General features: G+C 37.8%; 1 protein-coding gene across 2 annotated transcripts; it reads left to right on the top strand.

Moving 5' to 3' along the window:
• The first annotated feature begins 1,764 nt into the window (after positions 1 to 1,764).
• dhx9 (DEAH-box helicase 9) lies at positions 1,765 to 23,504 on the top strand. 2 transcript variants are annotated; one of them, XM_002937357.5, is made up of 28 exons: positions 1,765 to 1,872; positions 2,992 to 3,120; positions 3,846 to 3,986; positions 4,184 to 4,292; positions 5,419 to 5,543; positions 6,241 to 6,389; positions 8,488 to 8,534; positions 8,615 to 8,751; positions 8,975 to 9,064; positions 9,148 to 9,309; positions 9,404 to 9,478; positions 9,670 to 9,861; positions 9,953 to 10,094; positions 10,174 to 10,256; positions 12,239 to 12,395; positions 13,083 to 13,183; positions 13,639 to 13,852; positions 14,080 to 14,174; positions 14,325 to 14,398; positions 15,182 to 15,334; positions 16,365 to 16,525; positions 17,337 to 17,448; positions 17,640 to 17,801; positions 17,879 to 18,006; positions 19,997 to 20,226; positions 21,117 to 21,232; positions 22,075 to 22,275; positions 23,001 to 23,504. In XM_002937357.5, exons 2-28 carry the CDS (start codon positions 3,010 to 3,012, stop codon positions 23,305 to 23,307), a joined length of 3,774 nt encoding a protein of 1,257 aa, XP_002937403.1. In that variant the 5' UTR covers positions 1,765 to 1,872; positions 2,992 to 3,009; the 3' UTR covers positions 23,308 to 23,504. The 2 variants fall into 2 exon arrangements, with proteins under 2 accessions (XP_002937403.1, XP_012817079.1); XM_012961625.3 differs by lacking the exons at positions 1,765 to 1,872; positions 2,992 to 3,120; positions 3,846 to 3,986; ... (1 more) ...; positions 5,419 to 5,543; positions 6,241 to 6,389 and adding an exon at positions 7,498 to 7,555 and having other exon boundaries at positions 23,001 to 23,499.
• The last annotated feature ends 1,070 nt before the right edge of the window (positions 23,505 to 24,574 follow it).

Below are 24,574 nucleotides of genomic sequence, written 5' to 3'. Positions count from 1 at the left end.
AAAAAAGGGCACTGACTCAAGAAATGAAAACATAATTTTGCCTCTTTATAGGTCCCTGGTAAGGCCTCACCTTGAGTATGCAGTGCAGTTTTGGGCTCCAGTCCTTAAGAAGGATATTAATGAGCTGGAGAGAGTGCAGAGACTGCAACTAAACTGGTAAAGGGGATAGAGGTTAGACTGTCACGGTTAGGGTTGTTTTCTCTGGAAAAAAGGCACCTGTGAGGGGACATAATTACTCTGTACAAGTACATTAGAGGAGCTTATAGACAGATAGGGGATGTTCTTTTTTCGCATAAAAAGGATCAGCACACCCGAGGCCACCCCTTTAGATTAGAGGAACAGAGCTTTAATTTGAAGTAGTGTAGGTGGTTTTCACAGTGAGGGCAGTGAGGTTGGGGAATGCCCTTCCTAGTGATGTTGTAATGGCAGATTCTGTTAATGCCTTTAAGAGGGGCCTGGATGAGTTCTTGAACAAGCATAGTATCCAAGGCTATTGTGATACTAATATCTACAGTTAGTATTGATGTTGGTATATCTGGTTTATGTAAGTGAGTGTATAGACAGGTCAGTATGAGTTTGTGTTGACGTTTATGGACTTCGGTCTCTTTTCAACCCAACTTCACTATATAATAATAGTGACTTAGATTGTAAGCTCCATTGGGTCACTGAATTATGTAACATTATCTCTGCAAAATTATGTGAAATATGTCCCTGTTATAGAAATAAAAAAAACTAATTCCTGTTCATAGTTTCAAAATCTTTGGGACTGGTGAGGATATTTCCAGTGACTATAGCATTTGCCACTGTTGACACACATGGGTGTAGAAAATATGCAGCATTTTCTACTGCAAACTGATCACTATGCTCATAACCGGCACATTCTCTACTTTCCCTTAAATTAAAGGAATACTGTCATGGGATAAACATGTTTTTTTTATATCAGTTAATAGAGCTTCTCCAGCAGAATCCTGCATTAAAAACTCAAACACAATTTTTTTATTTTGTTTTGAAATTTCACATAGCCATATTCTTCATTTCTCAGGGAGCTACAGCCATGTGGCCTGTGCACTGATAACTTTAAGTCACACTTTACTGCTGTGCTGCAAGGTGGAATGATATTACCCCCCTCTCTTTCCCCAGCAGCAGCAAATCAGCAAAACAATTGAAGGTAGCAAGATAGCAGCTCCCAGTAGATATCAGAATAGCACTCAATGGTAAGAAATCCAAGTCTGACTTGGGACTCCTCCAGTTACATGGGAGTAGGAAAAAAAATAGGTTATATGAAAGCAGTTCTAATGTGTAGCGCTGGCTCCTTGTGAAAGCTCAGACTCAGGCACAATGCACTGAAAGGGCTGCCTACACAACAATACTACAACTTAAAAAAAATACATTTATTGGTTTAAGAATAACATTTCCAATTGCAGAGTGAATATTTTGCTATGTATACAGTGTAATTTAAAAAAGAAAAAGTACGTCATAAAATAATAACAGAATCCCTTTAAGGTACCGCCTGCATTTAAGTCAACACTGCTGGGCGTTCATATTTGAAACTGGAAAGTCCCTAAGATGATACGTCTTACACAATATAATATACGAATAAGTACAAGTTTGATATAAAAAAAAAATATAGTAAGTTACTGTCGGGTTTCATAATTTCACGACTACATCTCCTGCAACCACACTGAAATGAAATGGTTTGTATCACACAACATGAACAGCATAGCTGGCCCTCCTCTCTCGTCGAACGGGATTGGTCAGTGGAGATTGGCGCATGTTGTCGCATATTATTACGTGGAACAACTGCGCGTCCATTTTCTCCCAGGCAAGTGCTGTATTGTCCATCTACATTTCGGTGCCGGGAGGGAGGTACAGGTAAGAATAGATGATAGGATTCTATATCTGCTCGTTGTTGACAGTAATTTTATTTTTTTTAGCAATCCAGTAAGATGCAGCCGGTGTTTCTCCCTTTTGTCCGGCTTTGTTTACTCTGGACGCAAACCAGGGCGCGCATAATCATAAGGTTTTACCAAGAGGTTTATTTCTATAAAGCAAGTGTTTTTTTTGTTGTATAGATACATTCATAGGAGGTGTGACAATGGTAGGTGGCCCAATGCGTCGACGGCCTTGCAAACGTAAATCCAGTACTGTTAATTAGAAGTTACATGTTATATGGGCACCGTATGTTTCTCTTGTTCTGGGACCTAGAGAGAAAGTGCTGTTTCTGATGTTAACTATTAAACCCTTCAGAAACTTGTATGTAAACAGATTTGGATGGCATGTTAAGTGGATAAATAATGGGTAGCAGGAGCTATAGAATACAGTGGATAAGGTGAACCCTTTGGGGTGGGCTGGGTATTATTATATTGTCAGGTTTTAGTTTTCCTTCTAGGCGAAACTATGTTTACAGCTATTTGTAAGATACAACCCTGTGTTGAATGTTTAGCATCAGCTTCCACTCCAGCACCTTATATTTTACCATTAAAGACAAAATTAAGGAATACCCTATTTGTGACTAATTTTTGCATCCTTAATTGGTTGGATCATATCCCCTTACCATAAAGGTAAAAAGCCTTATGTGTGTATCACTACCCTCACCATGAAAAACCACCTACGCTGCTTCAAATGAAAGTTCTGTTCCTCTAATCTAAAGGGGTGGCCTCGGGTGCACTGATGGTTTTTATGGGAAAAAAAGAACATCTCCTATCTCTCTATAAACCCCTCTAATGTACTTGTACAGAGTAATCATGTCCCCTCCCAAGCACCTTTCTCCAGAGAAAACAACCCCAACCTTGACAGTCTAACCTCATAGCTTAAATCTTCCATCCCCTTTACCAGTTTAGTTGCTCTTAACACTGTAAATATTTTTTAACATGTTTACAGACAAATAGAAAAGCAAATCAGTCATATTTGTCACTGGCTCTAAAGAGAGATTACCTGATCTTCACTCTTCACAAACTGTAATAGTAATAAAGGTATGTGTTTTTAATACAGCACTGCTGACATTACATCATGGCTGATATCAAGAACTTTTTATATGCCTGGTGTGGCAAGAAGAAACTAACCCCAAACTATGAGATCCGTGCAGCAGGAAACAAAATGCGTCAAAAGTTCATGTGTGAGGTATGTTTTACTTTATTTTACTGTAATTTGTATGTATTTTAATTTAACAGGACACCATGGTGGTACTGTTGCTACCACTGCTGCCTAGCAATTCTGACTTCGGTGCTCTCTGGGAGTGTGTTTGTATTTCTTACCTACATCGTCTTGGCATTGCTTTCTCCTCTAGCTGCTGCTAACCCATAGCCAGTCTTACCTAGCAGTTTGGGGTGTTCTGAACATCTTGCATTGCTGTTAATGACCTGCACTGCCAACAGTGCCTATTTAGGGCAAGATTTTAAGCCAGAATGGAACTGGCAGATATGTTAATCTGTCCAGACTAAAAATTTGGTTGGGTGATTCACATCATCTTGGTACAGTATGCCGTCTATACCTGACCAGTGCTTTTTATTTAAGAAATTCAGATGCTGAAATATCACCTTGGTCAACTGTCAATTTAGATAATAGCATTTGCAATCATCAATTAAACACCAATGCTAGTAAATGAATACCTTGTTGTTGTTGTTAGAGTAGTCGTGATAAACATAATGGTATGATTTCAAAGCTAAGTACTGTAAGATTAAGTGGATGACATCTCTGATGCCTATATATCAATAAATGTTCCTTCTGAATCAAGTAGCTTTAATTTACTGATGTTATATCTCCCTATTATTGTACTTTTTATTAAAAGTTAATCATTTTTGAGCTTCATAGTCTGAATGTTTCATTCTGCTAATTATTCTCCCTAGGTCCGAGTTGATGGCTTTAACTATACTGGCATGGGTAACTCCACCAACAAAAAGGATGCTCAGACCAATGCAGCCCGGGATTTTGTTAACTACCTAGTTCGAGTTAAGGAGATGAAAAGCGATGAAGTGCCGTCACTAGGGGTTTGTTTAACTTGTTTTATTTTGGTAGTAATTCCAAAAGTATACAGGAGACTGTTGTATGATGTTGCAGTGTCCTGGGCACGTGCTATAAAAATCTTTTCAATACAGAATATATACAGTCTCTTCAATAACAGAAGCTTTTTAGGACTTTAGCATAATTTGTATTTTTATGAATTGTTATCTTCCACTTCTTTTAGGCTGAACAGGGTGATTCAATAGATGGAGCACCTGTTAAATCTGAAGGATTTTCTGGTCCCACTGGGGGTCCATTGCCTCCCCACTTGAGCTTGCAGGCTGAAACCAGTGGTAAGTGCTCACAAGAGTAAGGAAGCAAATATTGTTATGTAATATAAGACTTGAATAGAATTTAAACTGAATGGGGTGACAAATATACATTTAGATGTGCCAGTGGGAGGAGACAGATGCTGAGCTGGTAGGCAGCATGTTTCAGGAGCTCCACTGATCATCCTGCACAGCCCATTATTAACCCGATTATATATACAAACTTTGAGGTATTGCAAACTAGACACCAAAGCATCTTTGGATCTATCCTAATCTATCTGTAGAAAATGCCTCTGGTCCACATTAATTCCCGGCTATGACTAGGCAGTACATTATAAATGGCATCACTACCTGCTGCTCCTCAATCACAGTGAGGCCCACTACAAAAATTGAGGAGGTCTGGGTAGAGATCTTGTGTTTAAAACAGGATGTACAGGCTATCTGGGCACCAATTGGAGTGTTGGAGGAATGAGTTTGTACACTGGGGACAGCACTACTCATTAATTTGCTTAAGCAATTAAAGCTGTTTTTCATAATTCACCAGTCATACCAAGTAAGAAATTGATTAAGGGCTACACAGATCTTACAAGCCCCAGGATGAAAAAGCGGACTCGCTCTCCCAAATTTTTGCTGTATTTTAATGCTAGTCAAATAGTGTGTGCCTGATAGTGGTTAAACCTAGACCCAAACAACAGTCTACAGTTCTGGAGGCCTTGGCCAACCAATTGCAGCAATTGGCCAACCAATTGCAGCAACACTGTCTCATTTTTTAGGTTCCTTACGGATGCTGGGTCATAAACAAAACCAGTGATGTGGAGAACTAAAACAATTTGCAATCTGATCAATGACAAGGTTGCCCAACTATGTCTGGGTCACATTGGGAGAGTTTGCTGGCTGACACACAAGCTGGAGACCCATACTTCTAAAATTTAAGAAAGGACTGCTGATATTATAATGATTTTTAAACTGTAGGAACCTAAAGAGATTGCCAATCTCACTTCTCTACTTTTCTCACTCCTACCTCTATAATTTCCTTTGTCTCTTTTTTTTTTCTTTTTTTCCCAACTAGTCCAAAAATCCAAATGTGTTCTTGTCAGAATTGCCTCTTATCCTTTTTCTTTTTCATCCATGCATTCTTGTTTTTCTTTAGATGCTGCACCTATGAGGGCCAATACAGGCTGTAACCCTCCTGCTTATGGTGGAGGTGCCCAATGGGAACGTGGAGCTAATCTGAAAGATTATTATGCTAAGAGGGATGAACAGGAGGCTCAGGCTGTAAGATTTTATTATACTATATAAGAAGTTTAGAAATTTCAGGTCTTGTTTATGAAATGCATTTTTGCAATTAAGCATCTATCTTAGTAATTCAGGCCCATTGTGTCCAAATATGTCACATTTACTGTAGATTTAATAGAACTGGATTTTCAGCTAAACGCAGCCTGCTCTTGAGGATGGCTTCTACAATGTTTTGTGTAACTGTGTGGGGCATGCCATGTAGGCTGTATGGCTTTTAATTTTTTGAAAGGCTGCAATACAATACATACCAAACTCCTTCAGCAGACCTGCTGTGAATTTCTATTTCTATTACAGCAGTGGTTTTTAGAACTTAAATTGGTCCAAGATCAACCTGAGGTCCTATATTTCAGAAGGGGCCCCCGTAAATCACAAAAGGGTTACATATATATGGACACATTGTGGTAATAGCCGTTTTAGCAGTAGCTCCAAAGATAATTAGAACTTAATAGAATAAATATTGTTTTCTAAGGACCCTCAAGTTAAGCTTTCAGAAATATTTAGAAGAGCCAAAATAAATATAAAAAAGGTAATATAAATAGCCATCCCCTCCATATCTCAACATAAATGGCATGCCCAATGCTCATTCCTAAAAATTTGAGGTTTCTTTCCATTAACCTGTCTTGAAGTTATTTAGAAAATAAGCCGTAATAAAATCTCCCACACCTTTTTTGTGTAGACTCTAGAATCTGAAGAAGTTGATTTGAATGCTGGCTTGCATGGAAACTGGACCCTTGAAAATGCAAAGGCACGTCTCAATCAATTCTTCCAGAAAGAGAAGACACAAGGGGAATACAAGTATTCACAAGTGGGGCCTGATCACAACAGGTTGGTGTGCATGGCTTGGCTCATTTTGGTAGTTTCTTGTGTAGTTGGAAGCATAGAAGGGTAACAAGAAGAGCATTAAATATTTTTCAATGTTTCTCCTACATTCTAAAGTAGTTTTAAATTATACCATTCCTAATAGTAGGTTAGACTTTATTTATACAGTCAGAAGCAAATTACGAGTGAAAGCTGCAGATCGGGTATTATCTTTTCTTAAGCTAGCATTATTTATACAGTTACATTTTTGTGTGTGTAGAAAAGGGACTAAATGTTTTAATTCACAAATATCTAGTAAGAGATAAAGGGGAAATATATCCCTAATTTTATTCAGTTGGGCTTATGTATTTGATTGACTTCAATCGCCTACCTTTTACCCCGGGCTGGTGCCCCTGTTAGGAGAGAACCGCACCAGCCCGGGGTAGCTGCCAGCACTTCCTCGTTCCTGTCTTGCCGCGCGAGCATGCGCAGTAGAGTGAAAAGCCGAGCTTTAACAGAGAAGTCGACTTTTCACTCTACTGCGCATGCGATTGTCCGGGACATTTGGCAGCAGCGCAAGTTGGAAGGAGGAAGCGTTCTTTTCTCCTAACAGGGGCACCAGCCCGGGGTACAAGGTAGGCGATTTAAGGTACAGTGACTTTGCCTTTCCTTCTCCTTTAATACTGTTTTGCCTTTGACCTTTACCTAATCATTACATAACAAGAGGGAAAAGTAAGACCAAAGCCAATATGTGCTAAATTTTGACTGCAGTAGTCCTTACGTATTTGCTGTGTGTTTTTGAAAATTGGAAATTGACTAGCTGTTATACAGTTATTTGTGTTTCTCAGCCAGCTGTTAAAGAACAGAGCATTACAGAGAGTATTAAACTTACTCCCAGTAAAGCTCGTATATGAAAAAATTCTTGTGGAATGGGTTTATTCAAATGCTTATGTTACAGTGTGTTACTAATTTGTGTCTTTGGAAATTGTTACAATTTGCTGAAATTAGAATTAAAGAGTAGAGGCTGTGACACCAGGAATCTCTTCTTAACACATGGGGTGGAGTTTAGGCTGTACTAAGCTATCCCATGTGAAGTCTGTTACTGACTACTGAATCCTGGTGTCACTCTCTCCAGGTGACCAAAAAGGCCGGCTGAGAAACACATTCACAGGCTGCTAGGGCGTGTTCTGCAGGTCAGTGTCTTCTGAGCTTATTCTAGTTTTATAAAGTAATGCAATCTTGAATAACATGATGCTAAGATCTTATCTTTTGGAGGGCTGGAATTAAGGGAGAAGGGATTTTTGTTGTAGCGGAAATATTGTGCCTCAACTTGAGAGGAATAATTTACAGTTCCAACCTGTCACCATTTTGCTGTTTTTGAGCAAACCCCAGCACTCCTGATAATCTTTGAAAATCAATAGGATGTTTTGAAGTACTGTAACGACAGCATACTGGTTTACCCCCTTTATATACTACCAGTTTAATACACAATTTGGTCAGTGGTCTCTTCAAAAATTAGGGGTCCGGGTCCTCATTATTCTATCCTAAAACCAGCCCTTAAACTATCATAACCTGACATATTTGCCTTTACTGGGTAATATATGAATTTAATAAACCATTCCTCCAGCTTTAATATTTGGACCTTGTACTCTGGATTACAATAAGATAACTATCTAGAACAGGATTGTCACAGTTGGAAATCTTTGTTTGGACATGCTGACAAATGTAATTTACCATCTGTAAACATAATTCAGTATCATGCATGTTCACCGCCAGCAGTGGAAACACAGATAGAGGCCAGAAGCAACCAGTTCTTTTGTGTGCAGTATATGAATGGCATCAGCCTGTCATTGTGTACATGAACATTTTCTGCAAAAATCAGCTCCCATTTGCACAGTGACAGGCTGATGCTATTCATATCACTAGCCACACAGTGGAAATAGTGTATTGGCATTTTCTTTGCCAGCAAGAAACAGCATTGTGTGCCAGAGATGGAATATATGATGTTTTAGGCTGGAACTCTTCTTTATCTGTGCTTTTTCGGTGACTCCCTAACAAGGTGAATAAATGTGTTACGTTTAGGTCTGTACATGCTTTCCTAACACTCTAATAAATGTTTTGGCAGGAGCTTTATTGCAGAAATGACCCTGTATGTTAAGCAGCTTGGAAGAAGTAAGTTCCCCAACTAAATATGCCATATGTATAGAAGGCATCTACCTTTGTACTCTCTAAACCTTTTGTTTAATATTCAGGAATCACGGCAAGAGAACATGGATCTAATAAGAAATTGGCGGCACAATCTTGTGCCCTTTCAATTGTCCGTCAGCTGTATCATCTAAGTGTAATTGAACCATACTCAGGACTGACAAAGAAAAAGGAAGGGGAGGCTGTAAGTTCCTTGTAGATAACCATCTGCATTGTAAATATTGTTTTTTGTTATCTTTGGATTATAATTGTCTCAAATGCAAAGTTTGTGGGTAATCTTAATTGTGATTCATATAATTAACTTAATTTCATTAGGAATACCCCAAAAACATTCTGAAACAAACAGATGCTGCTGCTTCTAAAAATGCTGTTATTACTAAGATGATACTAATGTTTCTGTCTGGCAGGTGGAACCTTATCAAGTGAACTTAAATCCTGATGTGGTGAAACAGCTGCAGAGTACTATTCAGGAGCTAGGAATTGAGTTACCATATCCAGTAAGTGTTTTGTAGTGTGCGTTTTTTTTCCCCTTTCCCTTTTTTGCTTGTTTTAATATAATTGCTGTGTTTTTCCATAATAGCCCCAGGATCCTAGCCAACCTGTGTCCCTTAATTTGGGAAAACTGGTACACTTTGAGCCTTCACAGAAGCAGAGTCACTCTGGTGTGGTGCCATGGTCTCCCCCACAGGAAAACTGGAACCCATGGACAAGCAGCAACATTGATGAAGGACCTCTGGCATTTGTAAGTTTTGTAGTTTCAGAAAAATAAAATGGTTGAATTTGCCTTCTTTTGGGTTAAATTTTTAAAGTTACATTGGCATCTACTTTCTTTAAAGGCTCCCCAGGAGCAGATCAGTGCAGAATTAAAGAATGAACACATGTATCACATGCAAGATCCTAACATGAAACAGGTTGGTTGATTCAGTTTCTAGACTATGCAAAAGTTTTTATAATTGTGGCTTTTGCTAAGCCTAGCACCACTATTTTTTCTGAATGTTTACAGTGCTCAAGACTGAACTGTAAAAACATTTGTAATCTATAATGTATTCAATGGTGTTTTAATATGTATTCTTTCAGTGAGTTCTTGCCTTTCACTTTTTAGGTCTTGATTGATCGAGAGTCTCTTCCTGTTAAGAAATTTGAGGAGGAAATAATGCATGCTGTGCATAACAGCCCTGTTGTAATCATCCGTGGAGCAACAGGCTGTGGTAAAACTACACAGGTCCCACAATACATTCTGGATGAATGTATTCGCAATGATCGTGCAGCGCAGTGTAATATTGTGGTTACACAGGTATAGTTCTGGAAATCAATTCTATGTTACTTAAACATAAAATAACATAAATGATGCAGTGGGTAGTGAGGTCTTTTTTCCTTTTCTATAGCCTAGAAGGATCAGTGCAGTATCTGTTGCAGAACGTGTTGCTTTTGAAAGAGGGGAAGAGATTGGAAAAAGCTGTGGCTACAGTGTGCGTTTTGAATCTGTTCTTCCCCGTCCGCATGCCAGTATGCTTTTCTGCACTGTGGGTACGTATTGCTTAATAATGATGGTTTTCCTTGTACAGTTAATTTATTTTTCTCTTGACAATATTATTAATATTTTCAGGAGTCCTTTTGAGGAAACTGGAGGCTGGGATAAGAGGAATTAGCCATGTGATTGTGGATGAAATTCATGAGCGTGACATTAATGTAAGTTACTCATTAAAAATAATTGAAAGGTTGCTTGGCTATGTTGATCTAACTATAACATTTTAGTTAAAGACTAAATTTTCCCCTTCCCACTTAGGACCCTCAGGCTGAGTAGCCATCTCATGCCTATGTTAATTATTTATCTCTACCACTGTTCAACAATATCCTAAGAAATATTAGTATAGTGTATTAGAAAAAAAAATATCCAAGAAATATGCTACTTTGTTTGCTGCAGGTTTTTTAAGAAATGTTCTGTCTACATTTATTGTAAAAGATTTTCAGTTTTAAGGCCAGCTGTCCCTTTAATATCTATTGGCAGAAGTTAACTCTTATAGTAGAGTATTTATAGAGGCCTTACTCCGTACTGATGCTACTGCATAAGGAATATAGTGTAAAGAATTCACATCAATATTTATATACTTTTGTATATGTTTTATTACTACAAGTCTAAAGGACATGTGAACCCCAAAAATAATTTTTTGCCTAATAAGAGAAAACATAATTCTAAGAAACTTTCCAATATCAATTAATTAAAAAATATTAGTGCTTTAAAAGTTATTTGTAAATATAATTGCTATAGAAAGCAGCATTTGCTGAACTCCTGGTTGTTACTTTTGAAACATTATTACAAGTGCCAGGCTCCTCCAGCAAGGCAGGTCTGTAAAATCTGCTTGCGTTTGTTACATTGTTTCAGTCGCCAGAGCACCCAAGGCACAGAATGGAATTAATAGCAGTTATGTTTCCCCTGACACTTTAGTAACAGTTATCTATACAAATAACTAAAAAAAAAACCATTACAGATATGTAATAAATATATATTGCAAAGTTGCTTAGAATTAAGTTTTCTTTTATTAGGCAATTTTTTTTTTTTCGGGTTGACAAGTCCTTAAAGCTTTATGTTACATTAAACCTTCCCCAAAAGCACCTTTATAAAAAAAAAACTGATTATTTGGCTGTCAGGTTAATGGCACACTGTGCACTTTCTCTGCCCGTGACGCAAACACTGATGCTGCCCCACCCCACCTCTGCGCAGCAACAGGCATGGTTTCACCTTGTATCATTACTTTTAGCGCAGTCTATGTCTAGCATGGATAGACTTTTTTTAATGTACACCTCAAGCATTTGAAATGGTACTTGAATTACTTGGTCACAGATAGACAAAACATGGTATTAGCCTGCAAAAAACTAAAAACCTGCTGTGAACTTCACAATAAAGGTGTTTACAGGCTAATATAGCTTTATGTCAAAAGTTCTTTATCTTTTTTTTTTTTTTAGATCAGCTCCAATGATAGGTAGATTTGTTGCAGGGTATCTAGTTGTTATGCACCCATCCCAGTGGTTCTAGTCACTTACCTTCTGGTGGTCTACTTTGCCATAAAATGCGCTTGCCTGGGATATTAGGGAGGGAGCACAATCTCTTTTGGCTACATTCAGCTGAATGCATGTGTGGTAGAGTAAAATCAAAATGTATAAGTTAACCTTTACTATGCATGCACACATGCCTGGTATCAGAGAAGGAATTGCAAGGAAGGCAGCCATGGCAGTGACAATGGGAAGGTAGCAAGATTGCAGCTCCCTGACACCTGTATTGCTAAAAGTGGTAGATATCAGAATACCACTTAATAGTAAAAATTCCAAGTCCAGCTTAGGACTCCTCCAGTTACATGGATGTAGGAAAAACAATAGGTTACCTGAAAGCAGTTCTAATGTGTAGCACTAGCTCCTTCTAAAAGCTGCCTACACGCCGATATTACAATTAAAAAAATACATTTGTTTGTTCAAGAATACAAATTTAAATGGTAGAGTGAATTGCTATGTAAACAGTGTAATATAGAAATAAAAAGTACACCTTAAAAATCATGACTGAATCCCTTTAAGTTTTGCATGTGGGCTTTCATAACCTACTTTGTAGGCTATATAATTATAATTTGTTTGGCAGCAAAAGTACATATTAAATGCACAGTTTGTGTTTTATCTTTTAGACTGATTTTCTTCTGGTGGTACTTCGTGATGTGATTCAGGCTTTCCCAGATATCCGTGTTATACTCATGTCTGCTACTATTGACACTAGCATGTTCTGTGAATATTTCTTTAACTGCCCAATCATTGAGGTTTTTGGCCGAACATTTCCTGTACAAGGTAATCTAGATTACATTCTTTATTTCTTTATCTTCCACATGTTGTCCACAAAAAACAAAATATGGTTTCATGTTTACAAGATATGGTATCATGTTTTAAACACTGCTTATATGTGTGGGTTTTTTGTCTATTACCCCCACCCTGCAACAAATGCTGAGGTTTTGTTTTTTTTTGCCTCCACCATACTGGGTAAGTAATCATTGAAATGATTACTTAGCAAGTTCAGTTGCTTTAGATTTACTTAGATGTACCATGACCTGGATGTATGAAAATCTTCATATTCTTCATACTGGGGTTTTGCACTACTCCCAAGTTCAGCACAGTATCTGCAGGAGTAAGTAAGTTTGTTAAAATCTGATATAAGCAGGTACAGGAGGACTAGGGATTAGAAATATTTTATATATGTATGTATATTTCTTCTTTTGTTAAGAATAGTATGTATCAGAATCACTTTAAAATTCTGTAAATGCTATACCTGACGGCAAAGGGCAAGGGTTTCAAAAGGATGCATCTGCATTTGGTAAAGCATTGTGAATTTCTGTGTAACATCATTTGATACGTTAAAACCTGGATGTAAGAGAACTCTATAAATGAGACCCAATTCACAAAGCAGAGATTTATAAGTAAGTGGATAAAAAACACATGTTAAATGCATTTAGTACTCTGAGGTTAATCTTTTGTTTGCAGAATACTTCCTAGAAGACTGCATACAGATGACTCAGTTCATACCACCTCCAAGGGATAAGAAGAAAAAGGATAAGGATGAGGAAGGAGGAGACGATGAAGAGGTGAGTGTTGCTGCATAGATATTTAGAACTTTCTTCCAGGAGACAATTGACACCTTGTTTCCCCGATTCCACCGATTTCGTGTATATTCCGCTGCTCTCTTGAATTTCTGTGGGATTCTTAGGGGCATAGTTATCAATAGATGAAACTGAGAGTTTTCCTTTTGATAAAAATTGAGAATGGCGCCATTTTCTTCTGGTAGATTGTGGCATGCTATTTTTCTTTTGATAAATATTTTTCATAGGCTACAGTTCTTTGTTCAGTAACTTGCAGGGTAGTAAGAAACAGTATTCTCCGAAGCATGTTTCTTTTCTGTTTTTAAGCAATGTTTTTGCTACACTTCTTCCATAACTACAAGGATAACTTGGAACCAACAAACCTTTGTACAAATGTATTGGCTTCAATGCAATATTGTTATTACATTGGTACTTAATGAACTTTTGTATGTGTCCTTCAGACAAATTGTAACCTTGTGTGTGGGGATGATTATGGTCCTGAAACTCGACGTTCAATGTCTCAACTCAGCGAAAAGGAGACTCCCTTGGAACTCATTGAAGCTCTGCTTAAATATATTGAAACCTTGAATGTCCCAGGGGCTGTACTTGTCTTTTTGCCAGGCTGGAATCTTATCTATGCCATGCAGAAACATTTGGAGATGAACCCACACTTCGGTAATTACTCAGTAATTATTTCTATCATGTGGCTTCCTAATTCTATTTTACAGTCTAAAAATGTACTGACAGGTCTAATTTTTACTTATCTTAAATTTTTAAAATTTAATTTAATTTTGCCACTGGTTTGCTTAGTGATGCAGTTTGGGACATGCAAAGTATTTAATTGTTTACCATAATGTATTCAATCTTTGTATGATGTAAGTTTAATGCATTTTTGTTTACAGGAAGCCACAGTTACTGCATCCTACCCCTGCACTCACAGATCCCCCGAGACGAACAGCGCAAAGTGTTTGACCCAGTACCTGATGGGATCATCAAGGTAAGATGTATGAAAAAATGTGTGCTTGAGCAGGCATGTGTGAGCTGGTTTAGTTATTTGTGGCTTTGTGTTATACACGTTGAATGAACATTTATCATTTGATAAGAGCTGTTCCTTAATTTTTATTTTTTTTTCATCCTCTTGCTACAGGTTATATTGTCAACTAATATCGCAGAGACCAGCATTACTATAAACGATGTAGTGTATGTCATAGACTCTTGCAAGTAAGTTGAGTTTGTATATGAAAGTTAAATCCAAGCAGAATAAAAACATAAATATCTTTGGTTATCCGCTACAAAATTACAATAACAGTTATGTCTTAGATATAACAAATTTAGCCCTTTACTACAGTTTAGTATTGTACATATTGTAAAAAGTTTTGCCTGTTTTTATTGCAGATTGTCTCACTTTGTATTTTCAAAATAAGTCTAAACTAAATGTCCTAGATATTGCATGTATTATTTCCTAATACTCAACTACAGTTTGATCAACATTTAAATAGAAGAACATTAAAAAATAGAAGCTTTTTTTAGAGCTTAATTGAAGACATTATACAAAATTAACACCTGTTTACAGACTGACGTTAAGAGCCATAAGATTGTGCCATAGTTCAGCCTTTTTTGTTTGAGCACGAATACAGGTATCGGACCTCCTTATCCGCAAGCTCATTATCTAGAAAGTTCCGAATTACAGAAAGGCTATCTCCCATAGTCTCCATTTTAATCAGATAAATCACATTTTTAAACATTTTTAAAAACAGTACCTTGTACTTGATCCCAACTAAGATATAATTAATCCTTATTAGAGCTAAAACAATCTTATTGGGTTTAATTACTGTTGAAATTATTTTTTTTAGCAGACTTAATGTAGGAGATACGAATTACGGAAAGACCCCTTATCCGGAAAACACCAGGTCCCGAGCATTCTGGATAACGGGTCCCATACCTGTACTTAATATAATTATCCTTAAGAAAATAACATTTCTTTTTCTTCCCACCCCATAACAGACAGAAGGTAAAGCTATTTACATCACACAACAACATGACAAACTATGCAACGGTCTGGGCTTCAAAAACCAATCTGGAGCAGCGCAAAGGGAGAGCAGGACGTGTGAGACCTGGTTTCTGCTTCCATTTATGTAGCAGAGCACGCTTTGAGCGGTATGCATATGATTGCCAGCAAACTACTTTGTTCAATACTTTGCATCACTGAAAATAGCTAAAATGATGATGAAAGGAACCTACAAATATATTGGGGTGGCTGTTTATGTGATATATTTAGCTTTTGTTCTAGTTTCTGATTAAACTAAGGAAAGTTGATTTGGAACATAGTATCTGTACTTAAATAAAATAATTCTGCTGAGGTGTTATTTATATTGCACAGAGATGCATGATGTGGAAGGGTTGGGGCTGTGGAGCACTGTGACAATTAAATTATGCCAGATTGTATAGCGAATATTGCCAACGGAAGCAAAAACTAATCTTTATGTCTTGACCCTGAAAGGATGATGAGTACTGGTTCCCTTTCCCCTGCTTAAATTTGAATACTAATTGCTCCTATATGTATCTGAAACTAATGCTGATAAAATACAGCTATTGGGGAACTGAATGTAAAAAGTAAACATAATTTATTGTAAAAAGGGTTTCTAGACTTTTAAGTCTAACATAACAGTAACTACAATTATGCATATAGTGAATACATTCTGAAATATATTGACAGGAGAATAGTAATGGTGTAACATAACCTAATTACTTACTATAGAAGGGTTTCACCCCTTCAAACAGCACTAATTGGTGGTGGAAGAAGAAATCTGTATCCCTAACTTGCTTTTTATTTATTTATGTTTAATAATAAACTTGATGTGTAGGGAAAACACAACCTACAGTTGATCTCAAGTTAACTATTTCAAACAAATTACATAAAGCCAGTGATATTCTGTTTATATTTAACAGCGCAGCAAGTATTACATGTAATTGTGCTTTTTTTTATCTGGCCTGGTCATTTTGCCTAGCTAACAGCTAACCCATATTATAGTTTTCAGTTGTTTTTTTTTGACATGTCAGTTTTTGTAATTTTTTGTTTTATTATTAATTGTGTTTACTTCTGCAGTCCTTCAGGGCATGGAGCCTGCTATTATATGTACCCTAGGCTTATTTCCCCCCCCCCCCCCCTCCTCTCTCTATCCCCCAGATTGGAAACTCACCTTACTCCAGAGATATTCCGTACTCCACTGCACGAGGTGGCTTTGAGCATTAAACTTCTTCGTTTGGGCGGCATTGGGCAGTTCTTGTCTAAAGCTATAGAGCCTCCCCCCTTGGATGCAGTTATAGAAGCTGAGCATACCCTACGAGGTACTTTAATAAAATAAAAGGGCATTTTAGCAGTTTTCCTATTGTAGGTGCTTGTTGGACAGGCCTCAGTTTTAACAGCCCCACAGTTAGTGAGTTGGTCTGCCTGAACATTATTGTCCAGATTGTACACCTTTAACCTACCCCAAGGTTTTAGATTAGATTTCAAGCCTTGCTGCTTGTTGCTTGGATTTTAGTGTGAAATGCACACTTAACCTCAGACCTGATAATGATACGTCAGTTCATGTTTGCATTCACTGGAAAGTTGTGTTTTCATAGATGCTTAATATTAAGTCTGCCTATATTCAGTGGCTAGCATGTAGCCATTTAAAAGCATGCAAAAAGTTTTAAGACATGCACTAACCTAAGGTTATATTTATTCTTTTTTCCTTAAATTGCAAGATTATCTCATGTGCCAAAAATAAACACGTTTTTGGGGTAGACGCATCTATATATATAATATAATTTATTTTTTTTTTTTTTTATAAAAGGACAAAGCAGCTATTGTTGAAATCCTTTTCCTCCAAAAAGCATACACTGAATGAGATTCTTCTACAGCTTTGTACATAGGAAGCCATTCCTCCAGAGCCAGTATTTTAAGTGTACAATTTAAGTACAATATCTGGGGCAGTAGTTCTCTCAAGGTTTCATTTTCTTACATTGGATTACTGATAGAATAGCCTCTTCTTGAGGTCCACAAATATTGTTTCAGGAACAAGTATTTACAATAAGTAAATGCAGGAAGCCAAAATATATTGAAAGTAGAACTGGAGTTTTGACATTACAAGTTGTGTTTTTAACCTTTCCTTCTTAGAGCTGGATGCACTGGACTCCAATGATGAGTTAACTCCACTAGGAAGAATATTGGCTAAATTGCCCATTGAACCACGGCTAGGAAAGATGATGATTATGGGATGCATCTTCTAGTAAGTGTGCACATTTTACTATAGGAAAATGTAATGTCAAGAAACTCCAAGATATGTACTGCATTTGGTTTCCAGATACCTGTTTGAAACTTAATTGCAGATCTAGATATGGCTTTGTAGCTACAAAATATTAAGTGATATAAGTGGCACATTTATTTTTTTTGTTCATTTTTGTTGTTTTATTATTATAGTGTTGGTGATGCACTCTGTACAATTTCTGCCGCCACCTGTTTCCCTGAGCCTTTTATTAGTGAGGGCCGAAGGTTGGGATACGTTCATAGGAACTTTGCCGGAAACCGGTTTTCTGACCACGTGGCTTTGTTATCCGTTTTCCAGGCCTGGGATGATGCAAGGTATGCCATTATGATATAGAACTAATAAACCACTGACATTGTAAATGCAGTGCTTAGCCACTTTCTGTATTTTACAGGATGGGAGGAGAAGAAGCAGAAACTCGATTCTGTGAGCACAAACGTCTTAACATGGCTACGCTTCGAATGACTTGGGAGGCAAAAGTGCAGCTCAAAGAGATTCTTGTAAATTCTGGTTTCCCAGAAGGTAGTACACAGTATCTTGACACTTTCTTAAATGTTAACACCTTAGGAGAAACACTGATCAGGACCAGAATTATTTATGGCTAGTGCTCCCTATACCTGGTGCATCATATTTCTGTATTCTAGTGCCTCACAGCTTACATTTAGGTGGATATTAAGAAATAACCATATTCAAGGTACCTCATGAAGTATTGGAAAAGAATACTAGTGCTTGCCTTAGACTTGGGTGTTTCTGGGTTGCATTTTAATGTTTTGCCTATCCCTTGAAACATAGCTACACTCCTAGTAGATCCACAGCTCTTATATTTTATTCATAACTGATATATCCCATGTTACATCAGAGCAGTTTGTCTCCAACTTTTGGGCCTCATATTATCTACAGAAAAACACTGAAAACGTCACTGACTCACTGAGCTTTAAAGGCGAAGGAAAGGCTAATAAAGAGTTAATCTCAAGCTGCAGGAATACCTTTAGTTGTCTCAATAGTGCCCTTAAGACTCCCTATATTTCACCTGTTCAGATGATCAGAAGCCAAACCGGAAGAAAAACGCTCAGCTGTGTAAAGAAAGTTCCCATAATGCCTCACTCCTGCACAGACATCCAGACCAAGTGAACATGCTCAGTTAGACTATGAGTCAGCTTCCTGCTGATTGGCTCAGATCCACATTCGTAAGGGGGGGGAGTGAGTTCTTGAGGGAGGGGGGAGCAGGAGAGGGGAGAGAGCAGCGAGCTGTGTGTCTCTGGCACATGAATTACAGACACAACAAATCTTTTGACAGAAGTCAGTGCAGCGTTTCTGTGAGTGCTTATGGCTGTATTTACATAGACTTTTCTGATTAAGCTTACTTAGTTTTTACCTTTCTTTCTCCTTTAATTGACACTGTTCTCTGATTCTCTTACAAGATTGTTTATGCTGCTTCTTGTTCTGCCTACTACAGAAGCACTGTATAATCTGAAAGAATACATAACAAAATAACTAGTTAGCCTGCAAATTGACATATACACCTCAGTAACTATTGCCCTTGTACATCTTTTCCTTGACCTGCCATTGTTTGATAATTTGTGTGTTACTAGCTGATTAATTGTCAGGAAGAAGGGAGTTTCTAATAGTAACAGGAAGAAGTATTAAACATTAAATAACATTGAATAAACCCAATAGTATTTAGTTAGTATCAAGTATAAGGTACTATTTGGCAGGTGGCCTAATTTTGAGCTTTCTGGATAACAGTTCACATACCTGTATAGACTTAGTACAGTAATACAGCACAGGTATTGGACCCCTTTTCCGGAAACCCATTATCCAGAAATTTCCAAATTACGGAAAGGCCATCTCCCATAGACTCCGTTTTAATCAAATAATTCACATTTTTTAAAATGATTTCCTTTTTCTCTGGAATAATAAAACAATACCTTGTACTTGATCTCAGTTAAGATATAATTAATCCTTATTGGAGCTAAAACAATCCTATTGGGTTGAATTACTGTTTTAATTTTATTAGCAGACTTAAGGTAGAAGATCCAAATTACAGAAGGACCCCTTATCCGGAAAACTCCAGGTCCCAAGCATTCTGGATTCCTGGTCCCATACCTGTACTTCAAATGGCAGTTTCATTTTGGGATTATATGTGGGCCCATATTGCTTTCAAAATGTATTTTACATGCAAAAGCTTTATGAAATGGCGTTTTGAATATGGATTGTTTCACATGATATTTTATCATGCAATGTTAGTTGGCATACCTTCACATTCAGTAAGGCTAGAGACACTAGGGAATCCTATCTCTGACAAAGTATTAGGCTAATAAGTGGGGGAGGGAATCCTTAAGGGATAGTGGTTGGTGGAATGTAGATTTGGAAAAGTAGAATACACAAAGTGACACAGATTTCTACAGTTTGTTATGGAGCTTATAACTGCCCTCATTCTTAAGTCCTTGCAATATGTTCTTTTTTGTATTTTACCAGTTTATGTGGAAAATGTAAATATTTTCTTTTCTAGAATGTCTGATGACTCAAGTTTTTAACAACACTGGGCCAGACAATAACCTGGATGTGGTGATTTCTTTGCTGGCCTTTGGTGTTTACCCCAATGTTTGCTACCACAAAGAGAAGCGCAAAATTCTTACTACAGAAGGCAGAAATGCTCTGATTCACAAGTCATCTGTCAATTGTCCCTTCAGCAACCAAGACCTGAAGTATCCATCCCCATTCTTCGTCTTTAGTGAAAAGGTAGAACTGTGTACTTTGCAATGTTTTCCACATACAATGTTTGTACTCCTTTAAAAATGTGCTAGAAATAATTAGAAAGCAACCTTATTAAAATACTTTAAATAATGCATAACCTATTGAATAAAGGGAAGATCTCTATGGCAGAAGCTGCGACTGTAAGGTTGGGCACTGCTTGGAGAGAGGAATAAATATTTTCTAGTAATTGCCACCTGACAACATTGTGTTTGAGGTTAGGACTGGAATTCAAAATAGGTCCTGCCATTTCAAGTACCCAGAGGCCCCCCAGCACCCACCAGTCCACTAAATAGCAAGTGTCTGTATCTTTCAACAACCCCTCTGGCATTTGCCAGAATCCTGAAACTGCTAGTCCAGAGAGTTTCTATTAAAAATAGATTTTTGCCTCTTATGATAATTTCCCCAAAAGGATATCAGCTGTCATGGTTACTAGAATGAGGTGTCTCACAGTAGCAGGATTTGTTGCAATATCATTTGAAGTTTTATTTCAGTGACAGGTTTACTCAAAAGTAAAGGGCCAGAAAGGTTTCATATTCATAGCACTAGAGCCTGGTGAAGTAGTATAGTTTGGTGAGTCAGTTTATTTTAAAGCACTGCCAGTCTGGCACCCTAGCTCCTAGAGAATAGTGATATAGTATAAGCCTGCATCCGGCTGATGGTTTGCCTCACTTGCAAACAATCCCTGCCTTAGCATCCTTCAAGCAGGTTGATACAGTGATCAGATTTGGCTGAAGTCACTTAATTTCGTCTGTAGAAATAAAATGCTATTGCCAAAAAAAAATGCTATCAAAGGGGAACATGGTGACATGAAATGAAGAACTGCTAATTTTAATGTATTTGTTAAATGATTTCTATATAACTTTTCTGTATTGCAGATCCGCACTAGAGCAATATCTGCAAAAGGTATGACCATGGTGAGTCCTTTGCAACTGCTCCTTTTTGCCTCCAAGAAAGTCATGTCCGATGGGGAGTTTATACTCTTGGATGACTGGTATGTATCTTTTTGTAACAGTGCTTTTTATTCAATTTTCCCAATTTTTCCAACTTAAAGTATCAGTGTCTGTGGACGGAACATTTGGCCAATTTTATAAAATTAAATCATTATAATAACTTACAAATTAAGGCGGTTCCACATAATATAACCATGCAACAGGACATTTTGAGGTAGTCGGTCGATGTGGTGGCTCCTGGGATGGGGGGGGGGACCTTGCAGCGTTCCCAGTTTTATGAGATATATAATTTGGATGTATAGATTTGTTTCCAGGAGAAGTGGATTACCTTTCAAAATTTCCACATCATATTACGTTGTTTTTTGAAAGATGTAGACTGTTAATTGAGGTTTCTGTGGGGAGCTATGGATGTAATATGTCTTCAGGCCACTGCTGCCAATCTTCCTGCCAAGTGGAAAGATAGGATGCGCAAAAAGTTGAGATTTTTTTTCTAACCATCAGACCAGCCCCCTCCTTCATTATACATTTAACAAAGGGACTGACTTTTACCTGCAACTTCCTTGCTTTCAAGGTTAACCCCCCCCAAATGGTTGTCCTTTTATTGGCTCCACTGGGATCACCTGATTGTAGCTGGGAAGGGTAGGATTTACAACATGGAGCTAGCCTATATATGTTGATAATGGGTGAGTGCAGAGAATCTCTTGCAGAAAGTTCCAAACTGAAAGTAAAAAGAAAATAGAGAAAAATTAATTAAAACAGGCCTTGGTACTTTGTGAAATGCTTTTTCAGAGACCTGAAATATTGGTCATGTGCAAGCTATGGGTTTTTACAGCTACTTATCAAATAACCTCAGTGATCCTAAAGTGCTTTGTCTTTCTTCTAGGATCAGACTTTCATTGCCACATGACGAGTCTGCCTGTATCACTGCATTAAGGGCTGCACTGGAGGCTCTTGTTGTAGAAGTCACAAAAGAACCCGAAATTTTGTCACAGTTGGATCCAGTAAATGAAAAGATGTTGAATATGATTCGCCTGATATCTAAACCTTCCACTGCCGGAATAAGCCTTGTGATGGGAAATTCCAGGTGCGTTGTAGTCAGAAACCTATTTTGGCTATACCTGTAAAAGGGTAACTAGCCTTACACATTACTATGACCCTGTAGAAAGAGAGAGAGTGATATATATAGATATATAGATATAGATATAGATAGATAGATATAATATATCGCCTTTACTGTACAAGCTAATAGAGGCAGTATAGACCGTTTTGTATGTTTATGCACTCCACTCAGTAAAATTCAGGACCAGCATTGCTATTGTAGCTCATGGAGACAAGCAGCAGAATCCTTCAGCAAAGGAAGGATGTTATCATCCCATTTTTCTGTTGATTGCCTGCTGAGGGGGGAGTGATATCACCCCAACTTGCAGTGCAGCAGTAAAGACAGAAAAGTCACATGGCTGTGGCACCTGGGAAACTAAGAATGTCTATCCCCATGTCAAAATTCAGAATTAAATATAAACAAATCTGTTTGCAGTTTTGAAAAATTACAGTTTAGGATTTTGCTGGAGGAGCACTATTAATGCTTTTAACAAAAAAAAAAAAAACTTGTCAGGATCCCATTTATATCAGTCTGTAACAGGCTTTTGCCCATGAAAAAGCAGTGTTGCTAAATTAAAAGAAATGTTGTGTACAAACTGATAGGATAAATACAGGTGATTCCCCTGTGGAGGAGAAATTCTGTGTGCCTGTTATCGTGTTCTTTACTGATCAGTTTTTCCTCAGCGTTAAGGTTTAAACTTTTATTTGCAGATTTGGAGATGGGCCTCGACCACCTAAAATGGCTCGTTTTGATAGTGGTTTCCAAGGTAACAGAGGAAGAGGCTACCATGGTGGTTATAACTCAGGTGGTGGTGGTTTCAGAGGTTCTGGCTATCAAGGATTTAGAGGAGGCAGGGGTGGCGGTGGCCCTTGGGGTGGCTACCAAGGTGGTGGCTTTAGAGGAAACTACAGGGGAGGAAATCAAGGTGGCGGATTCAGAGGTGGCTACCAAAGTCGAGGTGGCGGTGGATATGGAGGTAACTACCAAGGAAGAGGAGGATTCAGAGGTGGATTTTAAGGACTTTTTTTTTATTCCATTTTTTTTTTTTTTTTTAAATATATTTGTCTCTGTGCAGGATTATGTGCATGCTGCTGCTTATGAAGTTAATATGGCAGTACTTTGTACAAATAAAAGAAACAAGGGAAATGTTTATTAAACTGTCTAAAGTTGTAGCTCTGTATATGTGACCTAAATAAAACATTTTAAAAATCTTGTGTCCAGACAGGCGTATTTATGTAACAGCTGCAGTTGTGGGGCCTAATCCTCATACATTAATAATGCATAAATCTCTCTGCAAAATGATAGTAGCCAAAGCTTAGATGTCTTGGCGCTAAGCCTGGGATCAAGTCGTTTGGGCTGCTGGTCCCTTCACAAATGTCTGCATTTAAATTTATAATTGTGCAAGTCTCTTAAATCAGTACAGATTCTGTGAGCATACTATAGAATTCTGCTATTGTTATAATGATATATTCATATGTTCCTGTGAAACCTGCAATATCTTCCTCATTACACTACATAAAACAGTAACACAACAAGGCACTTTCCAATGTTTATATCATAATAACGAGCCACAAGTATATGCTTCTTCTCTTTGTGGCCCATGTTTATTAACCAAATATACAGCAGTATAAATACAGTGCCAACTTCAGATCTAATGCTCCCAGAATACACAGCAGTGTAAATGCAGTGCCAGCTTCAGATCTAATGCTCCCAGAATACACAGCAGTGTAAATGCAGTGCCAGCTTCAGATCTAATGCTCCCAGAATACACAGCAGTGTAAATGCAGTGCCAGCTTCAGATCTAATGCTCCCAGAATACACAGCAGTGTAAATGCAGTGCCAGCTTCAGATCTAATGCTCCCAGAATACACAGCAGTGTAAATGCAGTGCCAGCTTCAGATCTAATGCTCCCAGAATACACAGCAGTGTAAATACAGTGCCAACTTCAGATCTAATGCTCCCAGAATACACAGCAGTGTAAATGCAGTGCCAGCTTCAGATCTAATGCTCCCAGAATATACAGCAGTGTAAATGCAGTGCCAGCTTCAGATCTAATGCTCCCAGAATACACAGCAGTGTAAATGCAGTGCCAGCTTCAGATCTAATGCTCCCAGAATACACAGCAGTGTAAATGCAGTGCCAGCTTCAGATCTAATGCTCCCAGAATATACAGCAGTGTAAATGCAGTGCCAGCTTCAGATCTAATGCTCCCAGAATACACAGCAGTGTAAATGCAGTGCCAGCTTCAGATCTAATGCTCGCAGAATACACAGCAGTGTAAATG

Source organism: Xenopus tropicalis, chromosome 4 (genome assembly GCF_000004195.4).
Source record: "Xenopus tropicalis strain Nigerian chromosome 4, UCB_Xtro_10.0, whole genome shotgun sequence".
Lineage (NCBI taxonomy): Eukaryota > Metazoa > Chordata > Amphibia > Anura > Pipidae > Xenopus > Xenopus tropicalis.
Note: the sequence above shows the minus strand (reverse complement) of the source record. Positions and strands in the feature narration are given on the sequence as shown.

Excerpts from the sequence above, each read along its gene's own strand:
- dhx9 (XM_002937357.5), top strand. The coding sequence starts at position 3,010 with ATGGCTGATATCAAGAACTTTTTATATGCCTGGTGTGGCAAGAAGAAA. Across the intron at positions 13,184-13,638 it reads AAGGAGGAGACGATGAAGAG|ACAAATTGTAACCTTGTGTG; the intron begins GTGAGTGTTGCT and ends TGTGTCCTTCAG. Across the intron at positions 17,449-17,639 it reads ATTATGGGATGCATCTTCTA|TGTTGGTGATGCACTCTGTA; the intron begins GTAAGTGTGCAC and ends TTATTATTATAG.